The following is a 12,768-nucleotide window of genomic DNA, read 5'->3' as shown; positions in this document are numbered from 1 at the left end:
GAGTCTGGTGACTGTGGAGGCCATTTAAGTACAGTGAACTCATTGTCATGTTCAAAAAACCAGTCCAAAACTTCATGCTTTATTTTATTTCTAAGAAATGCTTGAATACTCTGTCAATAATTCATATTATAATGTATTTATCTCTCTAAATCTCTAATGTGAAATTTTCCCTTATTTCAGTCTATAATTGTTTTATTTAATCTTAAAAGAAATTAACAATATTTTCCTATTTTGTCAGAAAAGGGTCTTATTTTTTATTTGACTTATTACTTTTTAAAATGAATACTTTTTGTCATAAACCATGTAATTGATGCTGAATGTAAGATTCAAGAGCAAGAGAGTTATGAGTTAATATTTTCATGACAAAAAATAAACAAACAAGCATCTTTTTTAGAGGTAAGTTGATATGATTTGTGTTAAAACAGTTTCATAAAACATTTTGGTTTTTGATAAATAGTATATATGGGACCACAAATAATGTACCTGCAATTCTGGAATCACTCGTGGACGATTAATAATTGTGTAGTGAAATGTTGACACTTCAGTTGTAGATAAAACAGATGCGTTATCAAATAAACTAGCATAATAGTTCACATTCAAAAATAGAGATGTCTTTTAGAAATGTGGATAAGATAAATATTGCATCGAGAAATCACCTCGGCTAAGCCAATATATGAAAAACCTCTAAATGTATTAATTGATGTAAATTAATACTATTTATTGTATTTACTAACCAGATATAATGAACAATACTTGTGCAGCATGTATTATCATAGTTAAGCATTTACTAATGTACTATTAAAATTTAAATTCATGCTTATTTTATTTCTAAAGAAAATACTTGAACACTTTGTCTATAAATCATATTATAATGTATTTAATTCTCTGAATCTCTAATGTCAAATTTTCCTTATTTCAGTCTATAGTTGACCTATTTTTTATTTAATATTAAGGGAAATTACAAAAACATTTTCCTTTTTTTATTTGTTTTAAAAGAAAGTGCAGGTATACTTTGTTTTGTAATAAAATTGATGCTGAACCTAAGATTCAAGAGCCAGAGATTTAGGAGTTAATATTTTCATGACAAAAAATAAACAAACAAGCATCTTTTTTTTTTTTTTTTTTTTTTTTTGTAAGGGCACATAGTTTACCTCTTTTTTATGATTTAATATTAATATTATGGTTCTTCTGAGTGTGCCAGTTTAGGTTCAGTCCAAAACACAATTCAGATTGTTTTATTATTATGTGTTAAAAAGTGTCATGTTGGGGGCGTGTCCACAGTTCGCTGATTTATGGGTGTGTTGCTTCACATGTAAATTAGTTTCGGCTTCCCGCCCAACGTAACAAGGGGGCGGAGCCATGAGCTCACCCGCTCTGTGTTTGCAACAGAATCAGACAGGCAGACTGAGAGAAGTACAGGAGTGAGAGGATCAGCATTCAGTCGTACATATACGACTTGGACACAGACCCAGCAGAGAGTACAAAATCATTTGTGTCTTTGTACAGTTTTACAGCCAACTGTGTGCTAGTTTCAAGTGCCGAGCTTGTACACAGAAACTAATAACCACGCACACTGAATTAACTTTGACTGAGGCACCGGATGCGCCGCTCGAAGCCGCGACACGGCACACCAGACACTCTCTGTGGCGCGGCAGAAACATGAAGTGTCCGGAATCGTCGTGCCATTGTGTGTACCCTGATAGAAACCTATGTTTAGAATGTAGCGTCAGGTGTAGCAGCACCTAGTTAAGATCACAGGGAGCTTCTGGGATCGCGAGAAATGCAAACGGCTGAAGTATAAGGTAGACTCAATGAGAAGTACACATGTTTGCAAACCTACCTAAAGATACAACCAATAATTCCGATCAGAGCGATAATGTGGAGAATATTGATCTTGTGTTGAGCCCAATGAGCCTTGCATCTAAAAATAGAGCAAGGGTGTTCCTTTAGTTATATTGCTTCGACTCACGCTGAAAATGGCGGACGTGAATCAACAAACTGAGGATATGATGACGCGCCTGTCAATCAATATTGGTGGGCGGGGGGACTGCACCCCTACGTAAAGTTGCGGTCGGTTTGAAAACCGCTCCAATTGGTCCACCGTTTTTTATATTGTTAAATTGGAAAAAAAAGCACTGGGTGTGCTTATATCACCCCAATATGACGGTCTATACACCATACATGCACATATGTCTGTCCAAACAGCTTGAAAAGTAGATTTTTTACCATAGGTGCCCTTTAAGGTAACTTGATATAATTTGTTTTAAAACAGTTTAATGTTTTGAAAAATATCAGATGGTTCATCTTGGATACCCAAAATGTATCTGCAACTCTAGAATGACTTGTGGACAATTAATAATGGTTTAGTGAAGTGTTGACATTTTAGTTGCAAATATAACAGATGTGTTATCAAACAAACTCTAGAAAAATAGCTCATATTCACTAGAAATGTGTATAAGATTGTTGCGTCTGAAGCAGTTCCACTGTTGAAATCACCCATGTGAAGCCAATATATAAAAACCCTCAAAACATTTTACATTTTTATTTTATTGTTTTATTTCTCAAGTAAGTGCTTGAACGTTTCTCTGAACCTCTGATGTCCATTTCTCCCTTACTACAGTCTAAAATTGTCATTTAATCTTAAAAGATATTACATGAGGGTGCATGGCGCGGTGGGTAGCGCTGTTGCTTCACAGCAAGAAGGTCGTTGGTTTGAGCCTCGGTTTCGTAGTCGAAAGACGTGCTATAGGTGAATTGGGTAAGCTAAAATTGTCCGCAGCTGCCAATTGTTGCAGCTGGAGGGGCATCCACTGTGTAAAATATATGTTGGATAAGTTGGCGGTTCATTCTACCCTGATTAATAAAGGGACTAAGCCGAAATGAAAATGAATGAATGACATTACAAGAATATTTTCCTTTTGTCAGCAAGTTATCCTGTTTTTTATTCACTTGACTTTATTCAGTACACTCTATAAAACGTTATTTATTTAACTCTAAGGTCGAGTTAAAAATATTTAATGCATTTTTGGGAGATTATTTTTAACCTTTATTGGCTTTTTTACTAAGAACTCAACCAGTTGGGTTAAATATTTGGTGCTTTGTTGGGTTATTTTTATTTTTTTTGTTTTTAGAATTTTTTTTTTAGGGTTTTCACCTTTATTGGTTAGGACAGTAGAGAGTATTGACGGGAAAGCATGGGGAGCAGAGAGAGGGGAAGGACCGCAAGGCAGAATCGAACTCGGGTCACCGTGAGCACCAGAGTGCATGTGTCGACGCACTAACCACTACACCACTGGCGCCAACTGTTTTTTAAAACATTTATTTTATTTTTAACCTTTATTGGGTTATTTATTTAATAACTCAACCAGTTGGGTTAAAAAACTTTTAATTTCAACAGTCATCTGATTTAACTGACAAAACAGCTGTATTAAGATGTGTGTGCAATGTTGTTTTTGCATTATAACCTTTATTTAAGCTTAAGCTCAAGTTTGTTTCATTTTTTTATTACATTACCTCTTCGTGTCGTGTTTTTTCTATCCGTTTCATACCCACTCTTAATAATTAATGATACAAATGTGCGCTTTGTAGCCGATCTATACTGAATGGGTGAAAACACTGTGTCTGGAACTTAAAATGTAGTGGAAAAAAGCATTTTCAATATTTTTGAATACTGTATGTTATTTATTTACACAGCCATAATTATGACATCAATAGTACTAGTAATAGTAGCAATAGTAATACCAAAATGGAAAAAATATCATTTAATCAAAATAGCCCAATGCATTGGGTTCAATTTTATAACACAATGCATATGGGTTAAAATAAGCCATAGTTGGGAAGGTGCTATAATAACCGATAGTTAGCTTATATGTTGGGGTATTTTTAACCCAACAATTTTATCTGAGTAGGCCTACGGGAACACTTTTGTCATAAATGATGTAATAAAAACTCTCTGACCTTCTAAACTTCACTATACCCTTATAGGAAACTGAGCCTGTCCATTTTTATTTTATTTTAAAAGAAGGTGCAGGAATATTTTCCTTAACATGTAAATTCCCTGGCACCTCCCAACTTCATATTAAGGTTACCCATATTCCATAGTCTGAAATCTGCCTATTTAATTGATTTGTTTATTAATCTATCAACTATTTTATTTCATTTTCAGAACATATTTGCTAACAAACAATAACGAGTTAACTCATTCCTCAATGGACAGCTCAGCTCTGTGTTGTTCCATTCAGGGAATACTGGTTGGACCAATGTGCTCTGAGCGGCCGGTTGCTGGGGCAACACCAAGCCAAAACGAGACACTCCCAAAAACAAGATGAACGGCACCGCTGTCTAGATTATTCTCGCATAATAATATAAGCATAATTGAATGAACTGAAGGTAATTAAACGTTGAGAATGTCAGACATTATCTGTCAGTGGCTGAATTCAGAGCTCCGGCTGTCAAAAGTCGTCGGTAAGTGTTCGTCTGTTTAGTAAGTTTGGGAAAAGCCGTTAGCAAACGAGTTGATGAGCATTATCGCTAATAAATAACAGACAGCAAATAACTTTAACTGTTCTTCTTGTAACATTACATGTTTTTATTGCAGAGCCGCATTCATTTGCCAGGGATTTTTCAAACGGTTATCTGATAGGAGAGATCCTCTACAGATATGAGCTACAAGACGATTTCCATCTGTTCTCAAAACAGAAGTATGTGTGGCTTAACATTTATTTATTTGAATTTTACACACGTTAATCAAAATTAAATAATTGTATAAAGGTCTGATGTCATTTATTTAAAATTCCAAGTGAAGATATTGCTATTCAGAGCAAAACGTGGTAAAATAATAATAATAATAATAATTATATTTTTTCGTGCTTGAAAATTAGGGTTATTCCACCAAATATTGATTTCTAAACTGTTCTGAAGTACAGAATATTATAGAATATATATATATATATATATATATATATATATATATATATATATATATATATATATATATATATATATATGAAAAAAGTGGCATCTTTTTGTATTTAATGCAAAAAGCTTGTATATGATGTTTGATAACATGTTTTATGGTAACATAAAAAATCGAAAAAATCTGGCTAAAATATAATCAGTAATTAGAATAAAACAAAAATTGCCACATTTATTGTCATTTAGAGCATTTAAATGAACTAACAATCAGATATTCAGCACGCCTGAAGAAATTATGGGTGTGTGTGAAAAAACACCATGTCAAAAGTGTGCAAAAAAAGCAAACACACACTTTACCATAAATAAAAAAAAAATAATTATGGTATGTTTTCAGACTTATATTAATATTAGACTAACTTCGGATGAGTTAAGAAATCAATACTTGGTGGAATAGTCCTGATTTTCAAACAATGAAATCATTTTCTGAAAGATTTTTTTATTATTGTAATTGCTAACATTTTTTATTTTAAATTTGGATGAAATGTTACCGGACCTCTAATGACCAAAATAAATATTATTATTTTACACAAATTCATACCTAATAAATGTATATACACTCACTGGCCACTTTATTAGGTGCACCTTACTAGTACCGGGTTGGACCCCCTTTTGCCTTTAGAACTGCCTTCCTTTGTGGCATAGATGCAATAAGGTACTGGAAATATTTCTCAGAGATTTTGGTCCATATTGACATGATAGCATCACACAGTTGCTGCAGATTTGTTGGCAGCACATCCATGACGTGAATCTCCCATTCCACCACATCCCAAAGGTGCTCTATTGGATTGAAGTTCTGGTGACTGTGGAGGCCATTTGAGTACAGTGAGTGAACTCGTTGTCAGGTTCAAGAAACCAGTCTGAGATGATTTATGCTTCATGATATGGCACGTTATCTTGCTGGAAGTAGCCATCAGAAGATGGGTACACTGTGGTCATAAAGGGATGGACATGGTCAGCAACAATACTCAGGTAGGCTGATGCTCAGTTGGTACTAATGGGCCCAAAGTGTGCCAAGAAAACATCCCCCACACCATTACCCCACCACCAGCAGCCTGAACCAATGATACAAGGTAGAATGGATCCATGCCTTCATGTTGTTAATGGCAAATTCTGACCCTACTATCCGAATGTCACAGCAGAAATCGAGACTCATCAGACCAGGCAACGTTTCTCCAATCTTCTATTGTCTAATTTTGGTGAGTCTGTGTGAATTGTAGCCTCAGTTTCCTGTTCTTAGCTGACAGGAGTGGCACCCGGTGTGGTCTTCAGCTGCTGTAGCTCATCCGCTTCAAGGTTGGACGTGTTGTGCATTCACAGATGCTCTTCTGTATACCTCGGTTGTAACGAGTGGTTATTTGAGTTACTGTTGCCTTTCTATCAGCTCGAACCAGTCTGGCCATTGTCCTCTGACCTCTGGCATCAACAAGGCATTTGCGCCCACAGAACTGCCGCTCACTGGATATTTTCTCTTTTCGGACCATTCTGTGTAAACCCTAGATGCACTGAGTTGCTGCCATGCGATTGGCTGATTAGAAATTTGCGTTAACGAGCAGTTGGACAGGTGTACCTAATAAAGTGGCCGGTGAGTGTATATCTGTGTGTTTATTAATTGTCTTTATTAATTTATTCATATCATTACTTCCAAAAAACATTTGTAACACATTAATCCTTTTAGCATGTACTTGTACTCCACAGCACATCGAATGCCAAGCTAAATAACTTCACTCGCATTGAGCCCACCCTGCAGCTGCTGACCGTGCCCTTTGATCTGACCATGGCTAAAGCGGTGATGCTGGGCAGGCATGGAGCGGCCACTCGCCTGCTATACCAACTCTACATACTCCTGCAGAGAAAGAAGAGAGCAGGCCTCACTGCCACAGCCATGGAGGTCATGCAGCCTGCAGCCACGGCCCGCCTACACCGCATAGAGAACAGCATCTACACTGAGGTGATCCATTAATAGAGTCTCCATGTTCACTTCTTTTATCTGCCTCTCTAAGGGCTTCCTGAAGTGTCTTGGTGGTTGTATTACCGAGATGGGGAAACCTATTGCTTGGAAAGATATTCAAAATCCCTAATGTAATTTTTCTGTGATATTTACTGTATTATTAAAATTACAGTAAATTAAAATTATATTTATTTTTTGTGTTGGGCCGGTAATGCTACTATAATGTTTCTATGCTTACCAAGTCTGCCAAAATAGTAATATCATGAAATTTAAAGTCTAGATGAACTGGAAGCTGCAACTGTTTTTTTCCCCATATTGTGACGTAGTTTTGATATAGTAATAGTATATAGTTTGGTATAGTCTGTCTGTCTGTCATTTTATCTTTATCTATCATTCTATATGTCTGTTGTTCCATCTATGTGTATATCTATGTCTGTCTGTCTGTCCGTCCGTCCGTCTTTTTATTTGTCTGTCTACAGTATCTGTATGTCCATCTGTCTGTCTACAGTGTCTGTCTGTCCGTCTTTCAATCTGTCTGTCTGTCTTTCTATCTGTCGGTCTACTGTGTCTGTCTATCTGTCTGTCTGTCTGTTCGTCTTTCTATCTGTCTGTCTACAATATCTGTTTGTCCGTCTGTCTTTCTATCTGTCTGTCTACAGTATCTGTCTGTGTGTCTGTCTATCTTTCTGTCTGTCCGTCTTTCTATCTCTCTATCTACAGTGTCTGTCCGTCTTTCTATCGCTCTGTCTACAGTGTCTGTCTGTCCGTCTGTCTGTCTGTCTTTCTATCTGTCTGTCTACAGTATCTGTCTGTCTGTCTGTCTGTCTGTCTGTCTATCTCTCTGTCTACAGTGTCTGTCTGTCTGTCTGTTCGTCTTTCTATCTGTCTGCCTACAGTATCTGTTTGTCCGTCTGTCTGTCTGTCTGTCTGTCTTTCTATCTGTCTGTCTACAGTATCTGTCTGTGTGTCTGTCTATCTATCTGTCTGTCCGTCTTTCTATCTCTCTGTCTACAGTGTCTGTCTGTCTGTCTTTCTGTCTGTCTACAGTATCTGGCTGTGTGTCTGTCTATCTGTCTGTTTGTCTGTCTTTCTATCTGTCTGTCTACAGTGTCTGTCTGTCCGTCTTTCTATCTCTCTGTCTACAGTGTCTGTCTGTCCGTCTGTCTGTCCGTCTTTCTGTCTGTCTGTCTACAGTTTCTGTCTGTCTGACTGTCTGTCCGTCTTTCTATCTCTCTGTCTACAGTGTCTGTCTGTCCGTCTGTCTGTCTTTCTATCTGTCTGTCTACAGTATCTGTCTGTGTGTCTGTCTATCTGTCTGTCTTTCTATCTGTCTGTCTACAGTGTCTGTCTGTCTGTCTGTTCGTCTTTCTATCTGTCTGTCTACAGTATCTGTTTGTCTGTTCGTCTTTCTATCTGTCTGTCTACAGTATCTGTTTGTCTGTCTGTCTTTCTGTCTGTCTGTCTACAGTGTCTGTCTGTCTGTCTTTCTATCTGTCTGTCTACAGTATCTGCCTGTGTGTCTGTCTATCTGTCTTTCTATCTGTCTGTCTACAGTGTCTGTCTGTCTGTCTGTCCGTATTTCTATCTCTCTGTCTACAGTGTCTGTCTGTCCGTCTTTCTGTCTGTCTGTCTACAGTTTCTGTCTGTCTGTCCGTCTTTCTATCTGTCTGTCTACAGTGTCTGTCTGTCCGTCTGTCTACCTGTCTGTCTGTCTGTCTGTCTGTCTGTCCGTCTTTCTATCTCTCGGTCTACAGTGTCTGTCTGTCTGTCTTTCCATCTGTTTGTCTACAGTATCTGTCTGTGTGTCTGTCTATCTGTCTGTCTTTCTACCTGTCTGTCTACAGTGTCTGTCTGTCTGTCTGTTGTCCGTCTTTTTATCTGTCTGTCTACAGTGTCTGTCTGTCTGTCTGTCTGTCTGTCTGTCCGTCTTTCTATCTCTCTGTCTACAGTGTCTGTCCGTCTGTCTGTCTTTCTGTCTGTCTGTCTTTCTGTCTGTCTGTCTGTCTGTCTACAGTATCTGTCTGTCTGTCCGTCTTTCTATCTGTCTGTCTACAGTGTCTGTCTGTCCGTCTGTCTGTCTGTCCGTCTTTCTGTCTGTCTACAGTATCTATCTGTCCGTCTGTCTGTCTGTCTGTCTGTCGTTCTGTCATTCTGTTCTGTCGTTCTATCTATCTGTCATTCTGTCGTTCTATCTATCTGTCATTCTGTCGTTCTATCTATCTGTCATTCTGTCGTTCTATCTATTTGTCGTTCTATCTGTCTGTCTATCTCATTCTATCTATCTGCTGTTCTGTCGTTCTATCTGTCGTTCTGTCATTCTTTCTGTTGTTCTGTCATTCTGTCGTTGTCTTTCGTTCTGTTGTTTGTTCCATATGTCACTCTATCTATCGTTCCATCTCTATCTATCAATTGCTCACCTTTGCTGTCTCTTTTAAATAACGGAATTCAGTTTTTCTCAATCAAACAATAACCTTTAGAATGGTTGTGTAGTACAAAAATTAAAGAGTCACACTTATAATAAGGTTTCGTTAGTTAATGTATTTACTGACAAACAATACTTCTACAGCGCTTACAAATCATAGTTTAACATTTACTAAAGCATTATTAAAATCCAAAATCATGCTTGTCAACATTAATGCACTGTTAGTGAACAAGAACTAACGATGATCAACTATTTTCATTACCTAGCATTAACAAAGATGAATAAATACTGGAATAAATGTTCTGATCATTGTTTGTGGATGTTAGCAAATACATTACCTAACGCAACCTTATTGTAAAGCGTTCCCAAAGATAGAACAACCAAACCAACTAACAATATAATCATTTAAAGTTCTAACTTCTAACTGTCTTCACATAGTTAAGTTTATTTATAAACAAATTTCAAGAGGATCACGTGCTTATGATTGTTCACAGCTGTTACAACTTTAGCTTATGACTAATTATCCTATCAGACGATCGCTAACTCACTATAAATAACCAGACTTTTCTCATCTCAATATCTTCGTCTTGAAGAAACCCCCTCACCCAGCCCTATACTTTCCCTCCTTTCAAACGGGCATTTGCTGATTAGCGCTGTTGCCTCACAGCAAGAATGCCCCTGGTTTAATTCCCTTCCAAATCAGGTGACATTTCTGTGCGGAGTTTTGCTCGTTCTCCCCATGCTCGCGTGGGTTTTCCCAGGTCCTCCGGTTTCCTCCCACAGTTCAAAAACAAGCACTCTAAACAATTAATCCAAAATATTTTTAGCCAAGCACTGAGTACACCTTCTCAGCATCCATATCTGACACTTAGCTACAATAAGCAGGAGGGGGAGTCATCGAGAACTACCTGAGCTCAAACTCCCCTCTCGCCCTGCAACGGGAGGGAGCCCAGGGCTCGAGGATCTTATAAGCTCAGGGCTCTCTCCCGGGACAGCACGCCAAACAAGCTTTATAATCAATCATCAGCTAAGTGTGAACTCTTGAAATTATGTACTTAAAATGTTTTCATCATGTTCATCTTCATGATCTCTTTGTCTCTCAGCGCTTGAAAACAGTGGTAAAGCGTGAGGCAGATCTGAAGATGCAGAAGATCGCGAAGCGCTTTCATAAAAGAGGGCAAGAAATGTTCAGCCGCTCAGTGATGACTGAACTGCTGAAAGAGGAGGACCGGCTCAAACGCCAGGAGGAGAGAAGACTGAGGGACATAGAAAAGGTTTGTCTCTTCACATGTAAACCATACCTAAAATTGCCAAGCTATATTCTTTTAAACACATTTGGCTCAGTAGCATCAAACAGTTTTCTCCCAAAAGACACGAATCATGGGTATTCTTTTACACAGTCTACATATGCATTAATGTGTTTTACTGTTATTCATCTGATTGATTAGTGTCTAGTAATGTTGGCTGTTAATGACATTATGGGTTGTCGTTTGTCAGCACCGGCAGGCACGCAGAAAACAGAATGAGATTATGATTCAGATCCAGTCGGCTGTAGTCCAGATCCCAAAACCTCCACACATTCGCACGTCAAGAGCTTCAGAGAAACAACACCAATTTCGCAAAAAGCAAGAAGCTCAGGTAAACAACACTTGCAGTTTGATATAATGATTATGCCTATTTATCCTAAAATGTTCTCGGTATTGTAATGAAACACAGCAATGTTTAATTAATTTTTTTTAAAGGTTTCTTTTTTTTTTCCATAATATTTTTATTTTTCGTTTTCAGTTTGTACACATTGAATTACAACATTTTTCAAACATTTTTTCCAACAATAACCTTGTTGGATTTACAAATTATACAAAAAATAAGGATATATACATATTTATATTAAAAACAGAGCAAACAAACAAAAAATAAATAAAAGTAAACTGCTCCTCTTTTGTTGTTAATGGTAATCTATTCAAACATGACAATTATAATCATACTGAGTACTAAGTACAGCAAACATATATTGAAGAATGTATTAATACTGAACTATAAAGCTGGAACTGCATTGTCCATCAAAAAATTATTCATCAACTTCTTCCTCTGTTATATCCACTTCTTTGATATAACTAATGAAAGGACTCCATATGTTTTCAAATACACGCTGTTTAGCTTTTAGTATGTAAGTTATTTTTTCTAATGGCAGACTTGACAACATTTGTCTTATCCATTGGGTAGTGTTTGGTCTTTGCATCTTTGTCCATAGCAAAGCTACACATCGTTTGGCATAAAGCAAGCTGAGGTCTATAAATACTTGTTCGCTTCTACTATAATTCGAGTCCTCTTGATATAAGCCCAGCAAAAAAGCTTTGGCTCGAGGAGGATTTGTTTTGAAATAATTGTTTCGCTTATGACTCTTACCTCTTCCCAAAATAATTTAATCTTTGTGAACTGCCAAATACAGTGAAACAAGGTTCCTCTAGCTTCCAAAAATTTTGTACAAATATCTGGTATGTTTTTATTATATTTATTTAATTGTACTGGTGTAAAGGTTTCTTTTTTGAGTTGTCCTATAGTAGGTTAACATCCATTCAAGGTCAAATAACTCATTTTTTCTCATTATATCTACAGAAACATTAGCTCTTTTCTAGCAGCGTTTGAAATGGTTTATTTAAGGATCTGTTCTCTCTAAACCCTCCTCTCTAAGAGCCTTCTTTGCTCTCTGATTGGTCAGATGGATCAGTCTGGTGTTATTGGGTGACCACTTGTTTTATAGCATGTGTCAGAAACCTATGGTCAGTTATCATATTTGAATTTCAGCTCTTAACACTTTTGAACACAGTAATGTGAATGAAAATGATGGTGTTTGTTTTATCATGTCAATTCAAGTCTGAGTTCTGGTCCTTTCGAAGTAAATCAAAGTGGATTTACTTTAGCAGCAGATAACCAGATTGTCTTGACATGGTGACAACACAAACCAAACTCTTTCAGGGCACAGATAAACTGCAGTGTTTAATGGTTAATATAGATGTTGTTCGCAAACAGCGATAAACACCATGGACTGATTTGTTAAGGCGGATTTATACTTAACACGTTCGCTAGTTTGATTGAGTATATGCGGCGACTGTGACGTTATTGCGATGTTTGCGGAGGTTTACTTTGGGTACATGCGACCTGATTTAGGCTGGTGTAGCACACAATTTTTTAAGACTCAAGCAAACAGTTCGCGCGGCGCTGCATTTCATTTGAATTGAATATAAATCACTAAAGATATTTTGTCTGAAACAGGTACGCCTGTACTCGCATCTTTATGATCCGTCTATGTGTGATCTGTGATGTGAAATAATTCTTGGCTAGAAATTGCAACAGCAGTGGGAAAGGAGAAAAGTTTTTGTAAAAGTTTTGAAAAACCTGAGACATAAGTTTGTTAACCAAAAAG

General features: G+C 37.1%; 1 protein-coding gene across 1 annotated transcript in view; it reads left to right on the top strand.

The window, feature by feature from the left end:
• The first annotated feature begins 4,406 nt into the window (after positions 1-4,406).
• spef2 (sperm flagellar 2) overlaps positions 4,407-12,768 on the top strand; it is a 51,932-nt gene continuing 43,570 nt past the window's right edge. Inside the window, exons 1-5 of the mRNA XM_056457327.1 lie at positions 4,407-4,464; positions 4,598-4,700; positions 6,670-6,922; positions 10,448-10,618; positions 10,842-10,982. Of these exons, the coding sequence (XP_056313302.1) occupies positions 4,407-4,464; positions 4,598-4,700; positions 6,670-6,922; positions 10,448-10,618; positions 10,842-10,982 (726 nt within the window). The remainder of the gene's footprint in view (positions 4,465-4,597; positions 4,701-6,669; positions 6,923-10,447; positions 10,619-10,841; positions 10,983-12,768) is intronic.

The sequence above is a fragment of the Danio aesculapii genome, chromosome 5 (genome assembly GCF_903798145.1).
Source record: "Danio aesculapii chromosome 5, fDanAes4.1, whole genome shotgun sequence".
Lineage (NCBI taxonomy): Eukaryota > Metazoa > Chordata > Actinopteri > Cypriniformes > Danionidae > Danio > Danio aesculapii.
Note: the sequence above shows the minus strand (reverse complement) of the source record. Positions and strands in the feature narration are given on the sequence as shown.